Genomic DNA, 22,774 nt, shown 5'->3' on the forward strand with positions numbered 1-22,774 from the left:
TAATTGGATGATAAGCACAGCCTCTGGCAATTAATTGGCTGCCTGGGGGAGAATCACAATGAGTGACTGTTACCCACACAGTGCAGGCTTCTGACCCACATTTCAGCCTGAAGCCCACAGGGAAAATCCTGCCCTATATGTGCCCTGTTGTTTCGTGTGTCTATAACAGGCAATCTGGAGAGTGTAGAAATCAGTCTGCTTGTTCATCATTTTGAATCATAAATTTAAAAAAGCTAAGCGCAGACAATTTGCTAACTGCATCGCAACACCAAATGTCTTTGCTGCGTCTGCAGATTACATACAGTTACTTCCTGCCCACTTTTCTATTCTTGTTTTACGTCGCCCCCTGTGTTCACTGACCTACATTGGCTCCTGATCCGGCAACACCCCAACTTTGAAAATCTCCTTCATGTTTTCAAATCCCTCCAAGGCAGGGGTCGGCAACATGTCCATACATAGACACCAGTGTCCGTGGTAAAAATTTTGAGGTCCGTGGTCATTTTAAATGTCTTGCTCCAAGATTTTAAACTTGTGTTTCAAAGTAACCGAGCGGCTAGGCTATTTTAAAACATGTTTAAAGGTTTGGAGCAAGACATTTAAAATTACCAGGAGCGAACGTAGTTAGAAAGGATTGGGATCGTCAGGCTCAGTACTAGGTGGTGACGTGACAAACAATAGAGAAATAGTGCACTGAAACAGGCCCTTTGGCCCACTGAGTCTGTGCCGACCATCAACCACCCATTTATACTAATCCTACATTAATCCCATATTCCCTACCACATCCCCACCTTCCCTCAATTCTCCTACCACCTACCTACACTAGGGGCAATTTACAATGACCAGTTTACCTATCAACCTGCAAGTCTTTGGCTGTGGGAGGAAACCAGAGTACTGAGTGGAAACCCATGCAGTCACAGGGAGAACTTGCAAACTCCACACAGGCAGCACGTAGCACTGAACCCGGGTTGCTAGAGCTGTGAGGCTGTGGTGCTAACCACTGCGCCACTGTGCAACCCTCAGCTCCCAAATGCTCCCAAAACATCCTTCTCCAGTTTCCCCATGCTGGGCATCAATTAAACAATAAACATTTTAAATGAAACTCCGCTATCACTTTAAGTGAAAGTGCCTTGTCCCCTCCAGTGAGAGGTGAAAGGTCAGCTTCCAAATATAGAAAAGAAAATTATTCCAGTGCGGGTCCTGTGCGCACAACCTGGGACACCAGCTTCAGAACAAGGGAACGTATATTTAATAAAAACAAGAAATGCTGGAACCAGTCAGCAGGTCTGGCAGCATCTGTAGAAAGAGAAGCAGAGTTAATGTTTCGGGTCAGTGACTCTTCTTCAGAACGAGCAAATATTAGAAATGTCAAAGCTTATAAGCAAGTGAGCCAGGGATGGGGCAAGAGATAACAAAGGAGGTGTAGATTGGACAAGGCCACATAGCTGACCAAGAGGTCATGGAGCAAAGGCAAACAATATGTTAATGATGTGTTGAAAGACAAAGCATTAGTACAAATAGGGTGTTAACGAACTGAAGATTGAACAGCAGCAAGTACAAACATGAAAAAAAACAGTGGGTAAGCAAACTGAACAAACTACAATGAAATGAAATAAAAGAAAAAAAATTGCAAAAATGTAAAAAAGAAAAAAGAAAAAGTTACGAAAAATAAAAGTAAAATGGGGGGGCCCGTCATGCTCTGAAATTATTGAACTCAATGTTCAGTCCGGCAGGCTGTAGTGTGCCTAATCGGAAAATGAGATGCTGTTCCTCGAGCTTGCGTTGATGTTCACTAGAACACTGCAACAATCCCAGGACAGAGATGTGAGCATGAGATCAGGGGGGAGTGTTGAAATGGCAAGCAACCGGAAGCTCAGGGTCCTGCTTGTGGACTGAGCAGAGGTGTTCTGCAAAGCAGTCACCCAGTCTGCGTTTGGTCTCCCCAATGTAGAGGAGACCACATTGTGAGCAGCGAATACAGTATACTACATTGAAAGAAGTACAAGTAAATCACTGCTTCACTTGAAAGGAGTGTTGGTGCCTGGGATAGTGAGGAGAGAGGAGGTAAACATATATTTAATGATTCCGTGAATTTGGTTGACCTGATGAATATTGTCATTTAAAAAAAAATGCCTGCTCTCTTTGTTTTGTGAATCTATTTTAAAACTAATCCCTACAGAAAGAATGATGTTACAGTGTTAATGCAGTTATGGGCGGATGAAGTCCAGTTGGTGATTGAAAAGTCCAGCGACCTGAATACTGAGAAGGGTTAAAATGGCAGGGTTCAAAGCAGAGACGTCCAAGCCTTGAATGAAACATGTCCTAGCCCTCAGACGTGCATTGTGTGAAGGACAAGGACGGGCTCTTTAAGAGTTTGAGCGGTTGGGTTCCCCTTTATGATTATTAATCTGACAATCAGTTTGTCAGGGTGATGTTTACTGTGAAATTCCAACTGATCCACTTTGAACAAGCAGCACAAGTTATTCATTTCTCTCGAAATCCCACCGAGAAGTAAATTACTTAAAAGGACTTCAAAAAAGAAAAACAACCCAATCCTCAGTTTCCCTATCTCCAATGCAGATCCATTGATGTTCTATTGATAGCTTCGGTCCAGCTTGCAACTGTGATTCTTCCCCGAGTTGAACAGTTGATGATCACGATGACAGCTACACCAATTAAGAGACCGGCAGACAGGTTGATTTGCGTTTAATGTTTTATGCTGGGGCAATCCATATCTCTCCTAACTCCCCCTCCCTCCCTACCTGAGCACATACATTGAAAATATTGAAAATAAATTTCGAAATGAACACTTTAGCAATTATCAGTGAGGATTTTTTGTGGGTTAATTTTCGATCCCACATGATTTGTAAGAGATATATTAGTCCCCAGAGAGAAACCATTGCACAAATGCCTTCCCAGCACTGTAAATTACAGTTGTGCTGCTCTCCATTGATGTTTTTATGCTTAGCTACTTAATATATAGGGAGAAATGTGTTTTAAATCAGACTGTGTTTTGATGGCATTAGTCTGGCTATACACTTTATATAAAGATTAATTGCCCCCATGTCCGTGGCTGAGTCAATAGTTTTGTCAAATGTCCATGGTGCAACATGTCGGTGCCTACCCCTGCTCCAAGGCCTCCCCCCTCCCTATCTCTGTAATTTCCTCCAGCCCCACAGCCCTCTTAGATATTGCCATTCTTCTAATTCTGGCTTCGTGTGCTTCCCCAGTTTCCATCACTACACCATTGGTGATCATATCTTCTACTGCCTGGGCACTGAGCTCTGGAATTCCCAGCTGAAATCTCTCTGCCTCTCTACCTCTCTCTCTTCTTTAATTAGCCTGCCTTTATATAACACCTTTAATATAGCAAAACATCCCAGGGTGCTTCACAAAAGTGTTAGCAATCAAAATTTGAGACCAAGCCACATATGGAAATATTAGGATATGTGATCGAAAGTTTGGTCAAAGAGGTTGGTTTTAAGGAGCATCTTAAAGGAGGAGAGACGGGCAGTGAGACGGAGAGGTTTAGGGAGGGAATTCCAGAGCTTAGGGCCTAGACAGTTGAAGGCATGGCCGCCAATGGTGGAGTGATGGCAATTGCGATGTAAAGATGTCAGAATTGGAGTAGCGCAGAGATCTCATAGTGTTGTAAGGCTGGAGGAGGTTAGAGAGATCAGAGCATTGAGGAGCAAGGCCAACAGAGGGATTTGAAGACGAATGAACATTTTAAAATCGAGATTCTGCCGGACTGGGAGTCAGCGTAGGTCAGCAAGCACAGGGGCGATGGGTAATTGGGACTTGGTACGAGTTAAGGTATCAGCAGCAGAGTTTCAGACAAACATAAGTTTATGTAGGCTGGAGGACGGGAGGCCGGCCAGGAATGCGTTGGAATAGTCAAGTCCAGAGATAACATAAGAGAATATAGGAGCAGGAGTCGGCCATCGAGCTTGCCCCACCATTCAATATGATCATGGCTGATCACCTACTTCAATGCCTTTTTCCCCACACTATCCTCATGGCCCCTTATGTCATTGGTATTTAGAAATCTGTCAATCTCTGACATAAACACACTCAATGACTGAGCTTCCACAGCCCTCTGGGGTAGAGAATTCCAAAGATTCACAACCCTCTGAGTAAAGAAATTTCTCCTCATCTCTGTCCTAAGTGGCTTCCCTTATTTTGAAATTGTGTCTCCTGGTTCTAGACTCCCCAACCAAGGGAAACATCTTAGCTGCATCTACCCTGTCTATCTATTTATTTAGAGATACCGCACTGAAACAGGCCCTTCGGCCCACCAAGTCTGTGCTGACCAACAACCACCCATTTATACTAACCCTACAGTAATTCCATATTTCCTACCACCTACCTACACTCGGGGCAATTTATAATGGCCAATTTACCTATCAACTTGCAAGTCATTGGATATGGGAGGAAACCAGAGCACAAGGCGAAAACCCACACAGTCACAGGGAGAACTTGCAAACTCCACACAGGCAGTACCCAGAATCGAACCCAGGTCCCTGGAGCTGTAAGGCTGCGTTGCTAACCACTGCGCTACTGTGCCGCCCTTTAAATATTTTGTAGGTTTCAATGAGATCACTTCTCATTATTCGAAACTCTAGAGAATACAGCCCAGCTTCCCCAATCTCTCTTCATAGGACAGTCCCGCCATCCCGGGAACAAGTCTGGTGAACCTTCGTTGCACTCCTTCTATAGCAATAATACCCAGGTGCACTCTAACCAAGGTTCTATACAATTGAAGCAAGACTTCACTTCTCCTGTATTCAAATCCTCTTGCAATAAAGGCTACAATCAGGAGAGAAAGGTGTCTAGGGGTCTTTTACTGTCTTCACCTGTTCTTATTGTAACAGGGTTTAATTTTAATCACAATGTGTTTAGAGCTCCCCTTTCCTGAATCCTTGTTCACAGCTTTCCAATTTTAAGGCAAAGAAATAAGCACAAACAGGCCTTCTTAGAAGAAAAGTGAAGTTTATTAAACCATAAACTTAAACTCTAATACGGTTAATGCTCACGGATATACGATGTGCCCACACTAACATGCACATGTAATACACACATTCAAACAGGGGCAGAAAAGAGCAGAAGAAAAATAAAATGGAGAGGTTCGAGGCAGTCTCTCAAGGGGGTTTCTTGTTACTGTTTCTGTGGTTTCATTCGCTGTAGAGTCCTTGATTGTAGACAGCTCTTACTTTTCGTTGGGGCCCTGTATTCTTCTTAAACCTTGTTCACTGTAGGAGACTTTTCTCTCTTGGTGTTCATATGTCTTCAATGGTTTCCGAAGCTGATGAGAGCTAGATGAGAGCAGACAGGAGAGATGTTCTCAGTCCAGGAGCTAACAGCCTTCTGCTTTTCAAACCAACAGTTAGCCAGCCATGTGATCAAACCGGTACGACCACGTCGGTTTGTGTATGCGGCCATCTTAGTAGTTAACCTGGAATGCTAGCCTTTCCACCTTCAACATCTGGTAATCAAAAGTCCTTTGTGGATTAAATTGGAGCAGGGAATAGCTCCTTTGTTCTTTGAAGTACTGTCTGTGGCTATGCTAATGTCTCTCTCCAGCCAAAGTTTCCAATCATTTTTTAAAGCAAATTCTTTCTTCACCATCAGCAGTTTAAAATCAATGTTCATGTGGCAAAATTAATTTTCCTCATTCTTGGCAGGTGGGGGTTCTTGACAGCTAACATGCCATTAGCCTTCTTAATTGCTTGCTGCACCTGCATGTTAGCTTCCAGTGACTTATTGTCAAGGACACCCAGGTCCCTTTGTACATCTACACTTTCTAATCTCTTACCATTTAAGAAATACTCTGCACACCTATTCCTCCGACCAAAGTGGATAACCTCACATTTTTCCACATTATATTCCATCTGCCACGTTCTTGCCCACTCACTAAGTCTGTCCAAATCCCCTTGAAGCTGCTTTGCATCTTCCTTACGACACACATTCCCACTTAGTATTGTGTCATCCGCGAACTTGGAAATACCACATTTTGTCCCCACATCCAAATCATTGATATATATTGTGAACAGCTGGGGCCCAAGCACTGATCCCTGCAGTACCCCTCTAGTCACAGCCTGCCAATGTGAGAATGACCCGTTTATTCCTACTCTCTGCTTTCTGCTTGTTATCCTATCCTTAATCCATGCCAGTATATTACCTCCTATCCCATGTTCTTTCATTTTGCTAACCAACCTCCTGTAGGGGACTTTATCAAAAGCCTTCTGAAAATTCAAGTATACCACGTCCACCAACTCCCCTTTGTCAATTTTGTTAGTAACATCCTCAAAAAACTCCAACAGGTTCGTCAAACATGATTTCCCATTTATAAATCTATGTTAACTAGTCCCAATCAGATCATTATCATCCAAGTGGCCATTTATCTCATCCTTTAGAATAGATTCTAGCATTTTCCCAACAACTGATGTAAGGCTAACAAGTCCGTAATTCTCTGTGTTCTCTCTCCCTCCCTTCTTAAATAGTGGGGTGATTTGCTACCTTCCTAGCTTACGTTCATATTCTATTCTCCCTTTCTTTATCAGTTTCTCCATCCTCCTTTGCTGTAATCTGAAATCCTTCCAATCCTCAGGTTTACTACTATTTCTGGCAACATTATAGGCCTTTTAGTTATTTTTTCTTCCTTTTTTTTACATTCCTTTTTACATTTTTTACAATCTTTTTTTGCATTTATTTCATTTCATCTTAGTTTGTTCAGTTTGCTTACCCACTGTTTTTTTCAGGTTGTTTTTCTTCAGGTTTGCACTTGCTGCTGTTCAATATTCAGTATATTCACACCTAATCTGTACTAATGCTTTGTCTTTCAACACACCATTAACATATTGTTTGCCTTTGCTCCGTGACCTTTTGTTCAGCTATGTGGCCTGGTCCAATCTGCACCTTCTCCTTTGTTATCTCTTGCCCAACCCCCACCTCACTTGTTTATAATCTGTGACTTTTCTAATATTTGTCAGTTCCGAAGAAGGGTCACTGACCCGAAACGTTAACTCTGCTTCTCTTTCCACAGATGCTGCCAGACCTGCTGAGTGAATCCAGCATTTCTTGTTTTTGTTTCAGATTTCCAGCATCCGCAGTATTTTGCTTTTATTATAACATTATAGGCCTTTTCTTTTAATCTTATACAATCCTTAACTTCCTTTGTTATCCATGGTTGACTGCCTTTACTTTTGGGGTTTTTGTGCCTTGAAGGAATGTATAGTTGCTGTAAACTATGTAATATTTCTTTAAAGACTATCCATTGTCTATGTACAGTCATACCTTTTAATGTATTTTTCCAATCCACCTCAGCCAATTTGCCCCTCTTACCTTCATAATTTCCTTTGTTCAAATTTAACACCCTAGCTTCAGATTGAAATACCTCATTTTCAAACATAATGTAAAATTCAATAATATTATGGTCACTCATCCCTAAAGGTTCTTTTACAACAAGATTATTAATTAGCCCTTTCTCTTTACATAATACTAGAACTAAAATAGCCTGTTCTCTAGTCGGTTCCTCAACATACTGCTTTAGAAAACCATCCTTAACACACTCCAGAAACTCGTCATCCACAGCATTCATGCTCATTAGGTTTACCCAGTCTATATGCAGATTGAAGTCCCCATGATTACTGCATTACCCATGCTACATGCTTCTCTAATCTCCTGATTAATACCATGCCCCACACTATCACTACTGTTTGGTGGCCTATAAAGAACTCCTACAACTGCCCCTTGTTGTTTCTTAGCTCCACCCAAACAGATTTTACATTTTGTTCTTCCGATCTGAGATCCTCCCTTATTAATGCACTGATCCCATTGCTTATTATCAGCACAACACCACCTCCTTTTCCTTTTTGCCTGTCCATCCTAGCGAATGTATGGATCAGAGTTTCAGCAGCAGATGAGCTGAGGCAGGGGTGGAGTCAGGTCATGTTACAGAGGTGGAAGTAGGCAGCCTTGGTGATGATGCAGATATGTGATCAGAAGCTCATCTTGGGGTCAAATATGACACCAAGGTTAAGAAGGGTCTGGTTCAGCCTGAGACCGTTTCCAGGGAGATGGATGGAAACAGTGGCCAGGGAACTGAATTTGTGACTGGGACCAAAGACACTGGCTTCTTTCTGTACCTGGAGGATATTTCTACCAGTACTGGATGTCAGACAAGCAGTCTGACAAATCAGAGACAGTACAAAGGTCAGGTGAGGGATCAAGGGGCACAAGTTCACTAATCTCTAAAAATAGCAAAGCAGGTATTAAAAAAAAACATATTAAAATGCACACAAAGCACTGAGGTTCATTTCCACACAAATAGAATTCAAAAAGCAGACAAGACATTACATTAAACTTATATAAAACCCTTGTTAGACCACACTTGGAGTATTATGTACAGTTCTGGCCTCCATATTAGAAAAGGATGTGTTTGTTGACAATACAACCACTAGATGGCACACTACTTGCACATTCACAAATGCAGTGTCATTGTCTGAAATATCACGGTCACTGATGTTTCAGGCAGCTGCCTGTAATAAAGATGGCGCTGCTCAATTATACACAGAAAAGTGAATAAACGCTGCATCGGCAAATTCCGCTCAGCGTGCACTGTAGTCTGAAAGACAGTTGGAAAAGCGTAACCTCCCTCCCTCAATGACCACTTGTCCCCCCCGCTCCCTGCTGGCTGAACTCGCTGTTTGTCCCCCCACTCCCTCCTTTCCAGCTGGACTTTCTGCTTCTCCCACCGCTTGTCCCCCACACTCCCGCCTGCCCACCTGCCACCTCGCCGCTTGTCCCCACTCACCCCTCGCCACCTGTTTGCCCCCACTCCTTCGCTTGACCTTACCGCCCCCCCACCCCCGCCCACTCCCTCCCTCACTCCCGACTGGACACAGGACATGTGATGACGTCACGGTGCATGCTGACATCAGCTTGCGCCTTGGCAAGGTGCCAAACTTGCAGACATGCCAGGATGATGTCAGAGCTTGCACATGCACTGGCAAGAGACACTCCGGTTAGAAAAAACATATAGCACTGGTGAAAGTACACGAAAGATTTACAGGGATGATACCAGCATTGAGAGGGTACAACTATCTGAAAAAACTGAACAGGCTGGGGGTTCCCCCCCTAGGAGTGACCTGATAAAGGTCTTTAAAATTATTAAATGCTTTGATAAGGTAGACCTAGGGAAGATGTTTCCACTTGTGGAGGAGACGAGCCATAATTATAAGATAACCACTAATAATTCCAATAGGAATCCAGGAGACATTTCTTTGCTCAGAGATTGCTGAGACTGTGGAACTTGCTACCACACAGGCCAGGATTTAAAGAGGAGGTGGTGGCCCCGCCCACTGGCTGGAAAGTCGGGGGCGAGCCTGCCTCTTCCAGCCCTGGAAGCCACAACACTATTTTACTGGGCAGCCTCCCCAGGTGGCAAATTGCCCACCCATTGCTGGTAAAATACCAGTGGCGGTGGGAACAGGCCCTTCAATGGCCATTAATTAGACATTTAAGGGCCTCAATTGACCCAAGGGTGAGCGGACGCCCTCCACCTCCCCTGCCACTGGTAAAATGCCCCTGCCGTCCCACCCAATTTTATGCCACTGTGCCCCCCCCCCACCCCATCTCCCAGCCAGCATCCGGGGTGTAAAATTCCAGCCATTGTGTAGTTGAGCATAGCATAGATGCATTTAAGAGGAAGCTAGATAAGTACATGAAGTGGAAAGGATAGAATGATATGTCGATGCGTTAGTTGTAGTGGGGTGGGAGGAGTCTTGTGTGGACCATGGCCAGACCAGTTAGGCTGAATGGCCTGTTCCTGTGCTGTAAAATTCAATGTAATAATTTCGCTATCTTTTAGATTTGAACCTTATAGTTAGTTTACATTATAAAGTATCATTAATAATCTGGGCTTTTTAAACACAGAAATGATTAAAAAGCAGTAGCCTTAACCTGACAATCTCTCCTCTTACCTGAAACCTACATTCTTCATTAAATAATCTGTGGTCTAGAGCCAACAGTTAACCCAAAATGCAGTAACTAGCTCAGTGCAATATATGTGGGATTCCCATTAGTTCTCAGTCTTAGGGATGATTGGGGGAAATCACATGCTAAAACAGCTTCACAAAGATTAACAGACACAAGACCTCAATAACCATATTAGTTTGTGTACTCTGTGGAACAGACCATACCAGCCCAAGAGACTCCAACTTTGCATGAGCCATGAAGGTTTTTGCAATGTGGGCAACACTGGTGAGGCACTATTTATTGGCCATCCCTAGTTGCCCTGAGGGCATTAAGAATTTTTACAATTTATAGAAATGACTTAGATGAAGGGACCGAAGTTATGGTTGCTAAATTTGCTGATGACACAAAGATAGGTAGGAAAGTAACTTGTGAAGAGAACATAAGGAGGCTACAAAGGGATATCGATAGGTTAAGAGAGTGTGCAAAGACCTGGCAAATGGAGTATAATGTGGGAAAGTCGGAAATTGTCCACTTTGGCAGGAAGAATAAAAAAGAAGCATATTATCTCCGAGGAACAAAGGGACCTTGGCGTCTTTGTCCATAGATCTCTGAAGGCAGAAGGGCAGGTTAATAGGGTGGTGAAAAAGGCATATGGGACACTTGCCTTTATCAATCGAGGCATAGATTACAAAAGCAGGGAGGTCATGTTGGAGTTGTATAGAACTTTGGTAAGGCCACAGCTGGAGTACTGTGTGTAATTCTGGTCGCCACATTATAGGAAGGATGTGATTGCATTGGAGGGGGTGCAGAGGCGATTCACCAGGATGTTGCCTGGGATGGAACATTCAAGCTATGAAGAAAGGTTGGATAGGCTTGGGTTGTTTTCACTGGAGCAGAGAAGACTGAGGGGTGACCTGATCGAGGTGTACAAGATTATGAGGGGCATGGACAGGGTGGATAGGGAGCAGCTGCTCCCCTTAGTTGAAGGGTCAGTTACGAGGGATCACAAGTTTAAGGTGAGGGGCGGGAGGTTTAAGGGGGATTTGAGGAAGAACATTTTTACCAGGAGGGTGGTGACGGTCTGGAATGCCCTGCCTGGGAGGGTGGTAGATGTAGGTTGCCTCACATCCTTTAAAAAGTACCTGGATGAGCACTTGGCATGTCATAACATTCAAGGCTATGGGCCAAGTGCTGGAAAATGGGATTAGGTAGACAGGTCGGGTGTTTTTAATGCATCAGTGCAGACTCGATGGGCCGAAGGGCCTCTTCTGCACTGTATTATTCTGTGATTCTATCTAAATGGTGAGAGATTGCAGAGCTCTGAGATGCAGAGGGATCTGGGTGTCCTAGTGCATGAATCGCAAAAGGTTAGTGTGCAGGTTCAGCACGTAATTAGGGAAGCTAATAGAATGTTATCGCTTATTATTATTATAGAGAGATACAGCACTGAAACAGGTCACGAGGGGAATTGAATACAAAAGTAGGGAGGTTATGCTTCATCTATACAGGACATTGGTGAGACCACATCTGGATTAATGTGTACAGTACTGGCCTTCTTATTTAAGGAAGGATGTAAATGCGTCAGAGGCAGTACAGAGGTTTACTAGGCTAATATCTGGAATGGGCGGGCTGTCTTACGAGGAAAGATTGGACAGGCTAGGCTCGTATCCGCTGGAATTTAGAAAAGTAAGAGGCGACTTGATTGAAACGTATAAGATCCTGAGGGGTCTTGACAGGGTGGATGTGGAAAGTATGTTTCCCCTTGTGGGAGAATCTAGAACTAGGGGTCACTGTTTAAAAATAAAGGGTTGCTCATTTAAGACAGAGATGAGGAGAATTCTTTCTCTCAGAGGGTCATGAGTCTTTGGAATTCTCTTCCTCAAAAGGCAATGGAAGCAGAGTCTTTGAATATGTTTAAGGCAGAGGTAGATAGATTCTTGATAAGCAAGGAGGCGAAAGGCTATCGGGGGTAGGCGGGAATGTCATGTAATCAGTTCAGCCATGATCTTATTGAATTGCGAAGCAGGCACGAAGGGCTGAGTGGCCTACTCCTGCTCCTAATTCGTATGTTTGTATGAATCAACCACATAGTATGGGACTGGGGGCACATATCAGCTGCAACAGAGCATAGACATCAGGTTTGTTTCTGTCTGGGGCATTGGTTGAAGGAGAAATCTTAGCCAGGGCACTGGGAAGAAATACCTGCTTTTCATTGAAAACTGTTAGGAAATTTTCAGTGTCCACCTGCCTCCAAAAGATGGCATCTCCAACAATATAGCACTCCATTAGACTACACACTCAAGCCTGCAGTCGGACTTAAACATATAAACTCAGAAGTGGGAGTGCTACCACATCCCTCACATAAATGCAACCATAGAAGGATACAACACAAAAGGAGGCCTTTCAGCCCATCGTGCTTGTGTTGTCTCATTGAAAAAGCTGTCCAACTAGTCTCACCTCCCAACTCTTTCCTCATAGTCTGACAAATTTTCCACCTTCTAAATAATTGTCCCTTTTAAAAGTTACAACTGAATCTACTTTCATCTTCCTTTCAGACGGTGCATTCTAGATCATAACAACTCACTGTGTAAAATTGTTTTCCTCATGTCGCCTCTGGTTCCTTTGCTAAACACCTTAAATCTGTGTCCTCTGGTTACTGACCCTTTTACCACTGAAAAAGAGTTTACTCTATCAAATGAATATCAAATACTCCATGATTTTGAACAAATCTCCAATTAACCTTCTCAGCTCTGAGGATGATAACTCCAGTTTCTCTTGTCTCTCCAAGCAACTGAAGTCTTTCTTCCCTGGTACCTTTCCCTGCACCCTCTCCATGGCTTTGACATCCTTCCTAAAGTGTGGTGCCCAGAATTGGCCACAATTCTCCAGCTGCAGTCTAATCAGTGATTTTAAAAAGTTTAGCATAACCTCCTTGCTTTTGTATTCTATGCCACTATTTATAAAACCATATATGCCTTTTTAACAGCCTTTTCAACTTGTCCTGCCACCTTCAAAGACATGCTTACATATACCCCTGCAACTTTCTGTTCCTGCACCCCCGTAAACATTGTACCATTTACTTTATATTGCTCTCTCTTCATTCTTCCTAACACAATTAAGAATTAATGTAGGAGTTATCTGGAAATTTGCCTCAATTGGAAAAAATTTAGTGAGAGAAAAATCACAGATATAATCATTGCTGGAATATTATTTGCCGATTATTTTAGAGTGAATTTCACTTTAAAACATTCTGGAGCACCGACCTTCACATTCCAGGTTTGCTCCTTCCCACTGTCCTTGGGCAGAGCAGATGGATGTGGTGTTTCCTCTCACACGTATGTAGCCAACCTGGCACTGGTACACCACTGTACTTCCATAAGTTGTGTTAACTGGTGGATATGGCACTGTGTTCAGTAAAGCTGGTGGTGAACCACAGGAAACAGCTGAGGAGACACAAATGGTGAATAAAATTAAAATTAAAAGCTATGTTTCTGGTCTTATTTTTGCACTGAAGCTTATAGCATACCCAATACATTGTAAATTGTCATGCAGTAGCTGGACACTATGGAGTAAATTTTCATCTTCACTGCATGACTGACACACGAGGGCATTACTGAGGGAGTGCTGCACTGTTGGTGGTACTGCCCTTCTGCCCTCTCAGATGGGCATAAAAGATCCCATGGTAATATTTCGAAGAAGAACAATGGCGTTGTCCCCAATGTCCTGGCCAATATTTACAGTTAAAGCAACATGACTAAAAACAGATTATACAAACATACAAACCTATAGGAATCGGTTAGCTTAGTTGGCTAGATGACTAGAGTGTGATACAAGAAGACATCAACAGCGTGGGTTCAATCCATGTACTGGCTGTGGTAGGTCATGGAGGCCTTCCTCCTTGTCTTACCCTATGCTTAAGGAGTGGTGACCCTCAAGCTATACATTACCAACTATTTCGCTCCTTTGGGGAACGATGCCTATGGTCTTTTGGGATTATGGCTAGAACTGAACCTGCATATTAACCTTTTGCAATTCATGCTCTAGGATACCCAGGTCCCTCTGCAATCTCTCACTATTTAGATTATATGCCTCTTTTTTATTCTTCCTGCCAAAATGGACAATTTCACATTTTCCCACATTTTACTCCATATGCCAGATATTTGTCCACTCATTTAACCTATCCACATCCCTTTGTAGCCTCCTCTTCACAACTTACTTTCCTACCTATCTTTGTGTCATCAGCAGATTTAGCAACTATACCTTCGGTCCCTTCATCCAAGTCATTTGAGACCCCAGCACAGATCCCTGTGGCACACCACTCATCACATCTTGCCAACCAGAAAATGACCCATTTATGCCTGCTCTCTGTTTTCTGTTAGCTAGCCAATCTTCTATGCATGTTACCCCCAACACCATGAGCTTTTATTTTCTGCAATAAACCTTTGATGTGGCGCCTTATCAAATGCCTTCTGGAAATCTACGTACAGTATATCCACTGTTTCCCCTTTATCCATAGCACATGTTACTTCTTCAAAGAACTCCAATTAGTTAGTTAAAATGATTTCCCTTTCACAAAAACATGTTGACTCTGCCTGATTACTTTGACTTCTTCTAAGTGCCCTGCTATAACGTCTTGAATGATAACTTCTAACATTTTCCCTAAGACAGATGTTAAGCTAACTGGCCTGTCGTTTCCTGTTTTCTGTCTCCCTCCCTTTTTGAACCAAGGAGTTACATTTGCTATTTTCCAATCTAATGGATCCTTCCTCGAATCTAGGGAATTTTGGAAAATTAAAACCAACGCATCAACTATCTCACTAGCCACTTCTTTGAAGACCCTAGGATGAAGTCCATCAGGACCCGGGAACTTGTCAGCCTACAGCTCTAACAATTTGCTCAGTATCACCTCCCTGGTGATTGATTTGTCTTGAGTTCCTCCCTCCCTTCCATTTCCTGATTTACAGCTATTTCTGGGATGTTACTAATATCCTCTACAGTGAAAACTGATGCAAAATACCTGTTCAATTCATCTGCCATCTCCTTGTTTTCCATTATTAATTCCCTAGATTCACTTTCTATTGGATCAACGCTCACTTTGTTAACTCTTTTCGTTTTAAAATATCTATAGAAACTCAATATTTTTATATTTCTAGCTAGCTTTCTTTCGTACTCTAATTTTTCCCTCCTTATCAATCCTTTAGTCATTCTTTCCTGTTTTTTATATTCTGTCCAATCTTCTGACCTGCCTCCCATCTTTGCACAACGATATGCTTTTTCTTTACGTTTGATACTATCTTTAACTTTTTTAGAAGATGCAAAATAGATTTATTAGAATGATAGCAGAACTGAGAGGTTATACCTATTAGGAAGGATTGAACAGACTTATTCTCTTCTCTCTAGACAAGAAAAGACTGAAGGATGACCTGATGGAGGCTTTCAAAATTATGAAAAGCTTTGATAGGATAGGCATAAAGAAGTTGTTTCCACTTGAGGGGGAGACTATAATTCGGGGCCATAAAAAGAATCACAAGTGTATTCAACAGGAGATTTAGGAGAAACCTATTTACCATAGGAGTTGTTAGAATATGGAACTCGCTACAACTAGTTGAGGTGACTAACATAGATGAATTTAAGGAGAAGCTAGAAAAACATGAGGGAGAAAGAGATAGAAGGATACGTTATATGGGTTAAATGAAGAAGGCTGGTAGGAGGCATGGCATGGACCTGTTGGGCCGAATGGCCTATGTCTGTGCTGTACATGTATGGATGGTGGGTCCTCCTCTTGGAATTTTTCTCTCTCATTGGAATGTACCTATTCTGTGTATTCTGAAATATCCCCTTAAATGTCTGCCACTGCATCTCTATTGACCCATCCCTTAACCTAATTTGCCAGTTCACTTTAGCTAGCTCTGCTTTCATGCCGTCATAAGTGCCCTTATTTAAGTTGAAAATACTAGTCTTGGGCCCACTCTTCTCTTCCTCAAACTGAATGTAAAATTCAATCATATTATGATCACTGCTACCTAGGGCAGCCTTCACTATGAGGTCATCAATTAATCCTATCTCATTGCACAATATCAGGTCTAGTATAGCCTGCTCTCTGGTTGGCTCCAGAATGTGCTGTTCTAAGAAACTATCCCAAAAACATTCTATGAACTCTTCATCTAGGCTACCTTTGCCCATCTGATTTTTTTGCAGTCTATATGTAGATTGAAAACCCCATAATTTTTGCAATACCTTTCTGACAAGCTCCCATTATTTCTTTCTTTATACTCTGTCCTCCCATGCGGTTACTGTTAGGGGGCCTGAACAGCACTCCCACGAATGACTTCTTGCCTTATCATTTCTCATCTTTACCCAAACCGCGTTTACATCCTGGTTTCCCGAACTTAGGTCATCCCTCTGTAATGTGCTAATAGCATCATTAATTAACAGAGCTACCCCTCCACCTTTTCCTAGCTTCCTGTCCTTCCTAAATGCCATGTGCCCTTCAATATTCAGGTCCCAATCTGTCTTCCTGCAGCATGTCTCTGTAATGGCTATCACATCATACTTATTTATTTCTATTTGCACTATCAGTTCATCTGTTTAGTTTTGAATGCTATGTGCATTCAAATACAGAGCCTTTAGTTTTGTCCTTTTATTATTTTTGTAACATCTAATATTGACTGCTGAGTTACGCTTAGAGTTGTACTCTCCCTGTCCCTTCCTGTCACAGTCTGTTTATCATTTCCCATATTAATACCTTTCTCTTTTACCTTGTCTCTACTCTTTGATTTACCACATCTTCCCAAATTTGATCCCTTGCCCCCACTATTCAGTTTAAAACCCCCTCTACTTCCCTAGTTATGCGGCTCGCTAGAACACCAGCCCCAGCGCAGTTCAGGTGTAGACCTTCCCAATGGTACAGCCCCCATTTTCCCCACTACTGGTGCCACAAACCGGAACCCACTTCTACCACACCAGTCTTTGAACCACGCATTCATTTCTTTAATCTTATTTGCCCTATGCCAATTTGACCATGACTCAGGTAAGTAACTCAGAGATTATTACCTTTGAGGTTCTGCTTCTTAATTTGGTGCCTAGCTCCTCATACTGACTATGCAGAACCTCCTTCCTTGTCCTGCCTATGTCATTGGTACCTACATGGACCACAACGACTGGCTCCTCCTCCTCCCACTGTAAGTTCCTCTCCAGCCCTGAGCAGATGTCCCGAACCCAGGCAGGCAACACAGCCGTCTGGACTCTCGCTGTTTGCTGCAGAGAACAGTGTCAATCCCCCTAACTATACCGACTACCACTACATTCCTATTTACTCTCCCGCTGAATGGCTTCCTGTACCATGGTGCCATGCTCATCAACCCTGCAGCCCCCACTCTCATCCAAACAAGCTGAAAGAACCTCAAAGCTGTTGGACAATTGCAAAGGCTGAGACTCCTGCATCCTGCCCTCTGGGTCCCCTTACATGCCTCAGCTGCAGCCACACTCTCTGGTCATTATCACATTGTTGTTTGTGGGATCTTGCTGTGCACCAATTGGCTGCTGTGTTTCCTACATTATAACAGTGACTACACTGCAAACCACTTCATTAGGTGTAAAATGCTTTGGGATGCCCTGAGGTCGTGAAAGGTGCTATAGAAATGGAAGTCTGTCTTTCTATTCTGGAATGGACAATCAGATGATCTGCTCCACCTTGTGGCGAAGATGATAAGTTCAGGCCCGGTGAATGTTAAAAACATTTTTCACTACACAGCAGCACAGAGTTCCTTTTCCACTCGTGGTTTTCCTGTAAATTTTGATACACACCTGGCCACACTGTCCTAACACCTGGGTGAACTCCCCAAGGAAAAAGAATGTTATCATTATGGAATACATTTTTGAGTATACAGCATCAAATATAATATATGCTGCAAAGCCAACAAATAACAGAAAAAAATTAGGAGATATTGGCAATAATACATGAAGAATGTTGTTCTTAAGATAGAAAGAAAGACTTGCATTTATATAGTGCCTTCACAACCTCAGCCAATTGTGCCGTGTAATCACTGTTGTAATGTAGGAAATGAAGCAGCCAATTTGCAGGCAGCAAGCTCCCACAACAGCAATGTAATAATGACCAGATAATCTGTTTCAGTCATTTTGTTCAAGGGATAAATATCGGCCAGGGGTCCTTTCCCTGCTCTTCTTCAAATTTGTGCCTTTAGATTATTCATGCCTGCCCAAGAAGGCAGACGGGGCCTCAGTTTAACAAGTTATCTGAAAGAGGCACCTCCAACTGTGCAACACTCCCTCAGTACTGCACTGGGAGTGTCCACCTAGATTTTGTGCTCAAGTCCTTGGAGTGGGACATGAACCCACAACCTCCTGATGTGATGGATGTGGGCATATCCTGGGAGATGATGGGGAGTTGAAAGAGATTTCAGGAGTGCCAATGGAAGGAAAAAGAACAAGAGGGAGGAAAAGGATGCTCCTGAAGAATGGGAGATTGTATGGAGAATTGAAGAGGGATACACAAGGCAGAGGGAGTTGGAGAAGAAGAAGAGTGCACCAGAACCTGCCCTTAGGCTGATCACTGAAGATGGTGATGGAAACAAAACAAACACAGAATTTGAGATAATGCACTCGCAGTATGCCTGCAAATCATGACTTTGCAGATCCTCTAGCATGCCTTTCACAGACACTCAATGGTCCACAGACAGTCACCACCTCCCCAGTTTGAAAAGAAATTATTTTCAAGCTGACAGCCTCAGGTTTAATTTCAATTTTCTGGCTGACTTTGCACTGGCTGATGAGTATCATTAATGGCACATTACAACTTGCACATATTTCATTGCCAATGCACACTTACACATTTCATGCTACACTTGTGATCAGTGCTCAGCACCAAGCCTAAAATCTTCAGATATTCCATTAGTTTAATCTTCTAATTTGTATGGAATTTCAATACATAAATATTCCATGTTACAAACATTTAAAAAAAAAAACTTTCTTCATTCTCACCACTGAATGTGAATTATTAATCACGGTGAAAAGAAAAAGACTTCCATTTCTATAGCACCTTTCACGATTGCAGGACATCCCATAGTATTTTACAGCCAATGAAGTACTTTTGGAGTGTAGTCACTGTAGAAATGTAGGAAACACAGCAGCCAATTTTCACACAGCAAGATCCCACAAACAGCAATGTGCTACTGACCAGACACTTATTTTTTGTGATGTTGATCGATGGATAAATATTCGCCTGGGACACCAGGGAGAACTCCCCTGCTCTTCTTCGAAATAGTGCCATGGGATCTTTTACATCCACCTGAGAGGGCAGTTGGGGCCTCGGTTTAACATCTCTTCCGAAAGACGGCACCTCCAACAGTGCAGCACTCCCTCAGTACTGCCCTGGGAGTGTCAGCCTAGATTTTGCGCTCAAATCTCTGGGGACTTGAACTTATAACGTTGTGACTCACAGGTGACAGGATGCATGAGTAAATATTCAACAACAATTTTATTTATCCATCGCTTCAATTTTTGGCAATGCTCTCACTTCCCTCTTTAAGAAATGCACTTTGCCAGGGTAATGATCAATTAATTTTTCCATTTTCTTGTTGTGTATTGAGATAGGTAGAGAGGTAGATAGATAGATACAGACAGATCCATAAATAAATAGACAGATACATTCAGAGATAGAAGGAAACAAACAAGAAAGAAAAGAACTTAGGTTCATGTAGCAACTTTCACAACCTCCAATCATCATAAAGCACACCCAGCCAATGGAATATTTTTTGAAATGTGTGATCAGTGTTATAATGTAGGCATATAGTTGGCGTATAAACTTAAAAATGTTCATTCCTCAAATTGAATCCATACTGAGCTCTTTTAGAAAACTCTTCATGATCTATCTATATGATCTATGGAAGGCCAGGCATTTTGTCTTGCTGTAATGAGTGTTACAGAGGCTTGAGGTCATGAGCTTTATCTGGGTAGAAGAACAGCTAGAGATGGGCAAAAAGTGCTGGCCGAATCAGTGACATCCACATCCAGTGAACGAATTTTAAAAAACAACTCTGCCATACAGCATTGTAACCGATACACTCCTGCACCACAGCGAGAACAGTGCAACTAATCTGGCTCCAAATTTCTCATCTGCCAAATCGGATATATAAACTGTACAAGTGTGTTGCAGAAATCAAAGTACCAGATCTCATGTCATGTTATTTCACTGATATCTACACAGTGTGGAGATCTTGATTGCTGTCATACTAGTGTCACAAAATGTGATGAGCATTCATGTAAGTGTGACACAAGTGAAGGGAAATCACAAAGTCAGCGTCACTCCTGGGACAGGGGTTGTGTGAAATGGGGACATTATATACATATAGTCTTAAGTTTAACTCAGGTTTAGAAACTTTCTGGAGCACTGACCTTCACATTCCAGGTTTGCTCCTTCCCACTGTCCCTGGGCGGAGCAGACGGATGTGTCATTTCCTCTCTCACGCACATAGCCAAACAGGCACTGGTACACCACTGTACTTCCATAGGTTGCGTTAACTGGTGGATATGGCACTGTGTTCAGTAAAGCTGGTGGCGAACCACAGTCAACAGCTGAGGAGAGACAATAAAAGATACTAGTTAAGGTCATTTAACTGTGTTAAAATAAAAAGCTATTGTCGAGGATCTGACCTGGGATCTTCCCAGTCTGTACGACTAACTGCCATGTCACACGGTACGTTAACCCACTGACAACAACAACTTATATTTACAGAGCGCTTTTAACATCCCAAGGCGCTTTATAGGAGCTTCATAAAATAAAATGATACCAAGTCACGTAAGGAGATATTAGGGCAGAATGACCAAAGGCTTGGTCAAAGAGGTAGATTTTAAGGAGTGTCTGAAAAGATGAAAATGTGGTAGCGAGGCGGAGAGGTTTAGGAAGGAAATTCCAGAGCGTAGGGCCTAGGCAGCTGAAGCACGGCCATGGCGGAGTGATTAAATTGGGGATGCTCAAGAGGCCAGAATTAGAGGAGCACAGATATCTCGGAGATTTGTGGGGGACTGGGGGAGATTACAGAGATAGGGAGGGGCGAGGTCATACAGGGATTTGAAAACAAGGATAAGAATTTTAAAATCAAGCCATTGCTTGACCGGGAGACAATGTCGGTCCGCGAGCCAGGAGTGATAGGTGAACGGGACTTGGTACGAGTTAAGACAGGGGCAGCAGGGTTTTGGATAACCTCAAGTTTAAGGAGGGTAGAATGAGGGAGACCAGCCAGCAGTGCCTTGGAATAGTCAAGTCTAGAGGTAATAAAGACATGAATTAGGTTTCAGCAGCAGATGAGCTGAGACAGGGGTGAAGTCATGTGACACTATGGAGGTGGAAATAGGAGGTCTTAGTGAATATGTGATTGGAAGCTGATCTCCGGGTCAAATATGACATCAAGTTTGCGAACAGACTGGTTTAGTCTCAGACTGTTGCCAGGGAGAGGGATCGAGTCAGTAGCTGGGGAACAGAGTTTGCAGCAGGGACCAAAAACAATGACATCACATTTCCCGATATTTAATTGCAGGAAATTTCTCCTCATCCGGTACTAGATGTCAGATAAGTAGTCTGATAATTTAGCAACAGTGGAGGAGTTGAGAGAAGTGGTGGTGAGGGAGAGCTGAGTTTTGTCAGTGTACATGTGAAAACTAACGCTGTGGTTTTGGATGATGTCGCCGAGGGGCAGCATGTAGATGAGAAATAGAAGGAGGACGTGGTTAGATCCCTGGGGGCACCAGAGGTAAATGGTGCAGGAGCAGGAAGAGAAGCCATTGCAAATAATACTCTGACTACAATTAGATAGATAAGAACGGAGCCAGGTGAGAGCAGTCCCACCCAGCTGGATGACAGTAGAGAGGCGTTGGAGGAGAATGGTGTGGTCAACTTTGTCAAAGGCTACAGACAGGTCGAGAAGGATGAGGAGGGATAATTTACCTTTGTCACAGTCACATAGGATGTCAGTTGCGACTTTGATAAAGCTGTTTTGATACTGTGGCAGGGGTACAAACCTGATTGGTGGGATTCAAACATGGAGTTCTGGGATAGATGGGCATGGATTTGGGAGGCAACAACAAGTTCAAGGACTTTGGAGAGGAAAGGGAGGTTGGAGATGGGTCGGTAATTTTCAAGGACAGTGGGGTCAAGGGTTTTTTGAGCAGATTTAAAAGGAGAGAGTGACAACACCTGAAGAGAGAGAACCATTAATGATATCGGCTAACATGGGGACCAGGAGAGGAAGTAGGGTGATTCAGCAGTTTAGTGGGAATAGGGTTCAGGGAGCAGGAGGTGGGTCTCATGAATAAGATGAGCTCGGAGAGGGCATGAGGGGAGATAGGAGAGAAGCTAGAGGAAGATGTGAGTTCAGGGCGAGGGCAGGGGAACTTTAAAGAAAGTTTGTCCCAGAGGGCTAGTGGAAGGGAGGGACGCAGCAGAAGCAGCTGGGCTGATGTGTCAATCTTGGCGACAAAAAAATCCATGACCTCCTCGCTTTGATTGTTGGAGGTGAGGGTGGAGGAGATGAGGAGAGGGGTGTAAGAAGACAGTTTGCAGTAGAGAAAAGAAGCCGGTGTTTATCTTTGCATGCCAGGATGATCCTGGAATACTAAGCAGTTTTAGCAGACGGGAGCAGGACCCAATAGTGTTTTTGTTTTATTCGTTTCATGAGATGTGGGCATTGCCGGCAAGACCAACATTTACTGCCCATCCCTAATTGCCCTTGAGAAGGTGGTGGTGAGCTGCCTTCTTGAATCGCTGCAGTCCATCTGGTGTAGG

At 43.1% G+C, this 22,774-nt stretch overlaps 1 protein-coding gene across 9 annotated transcripts in view; it reads right to left on the reverse strand.

The window, feature by feature from the left end:
- Positions 1 to 22,774, reverse strand: part of susd1 (sushi domain containing 1) — a 107,834-nt gene that overhangs the window by 67,673 nt on the left and 17,387 nt on the right. For 8 of the 9 annotated variants that reach the window (XM_068030651.1, XM_068030649.1, XM_068030652.1 and 5 more), the window contains 2 exons: positions 20,389 to 20,568; positions 13,239 to 13,418 (listed from right to left, as the gene is read on the reverse strand). The exons of the other annotated variant lie outside the window; for it this stretch is intronic. In XM_068030651.1, coding sequence (XP_067886752.1) covers positions 13,239 to 13,418; positions 20,389 to 20,568 — 360 coding nt within the window. The remainder of the gene's footprint in view (positions 1 to 13,238; positions 13,419 to 20,388; positions 20,569 to 22,774) is intronic. 9 annotated transcript variants of the gene reach the window in all.

Source organism: Heterodontus francisci, chromosome 4 (genome assembly GCF_036365525.1).
Source record: "Heterodontus francisci isolate sHetFra1 chromosome 4, sHetFra1.hap1, whole genome shotgun sequence".
NCBI classification, from domain to species: Eukaryota; Metazoa; Chordata; class Chondrichthyes; order Heterodontiformes; family Heterodontidae; genus Heterodontus; species Heterodontus francisci.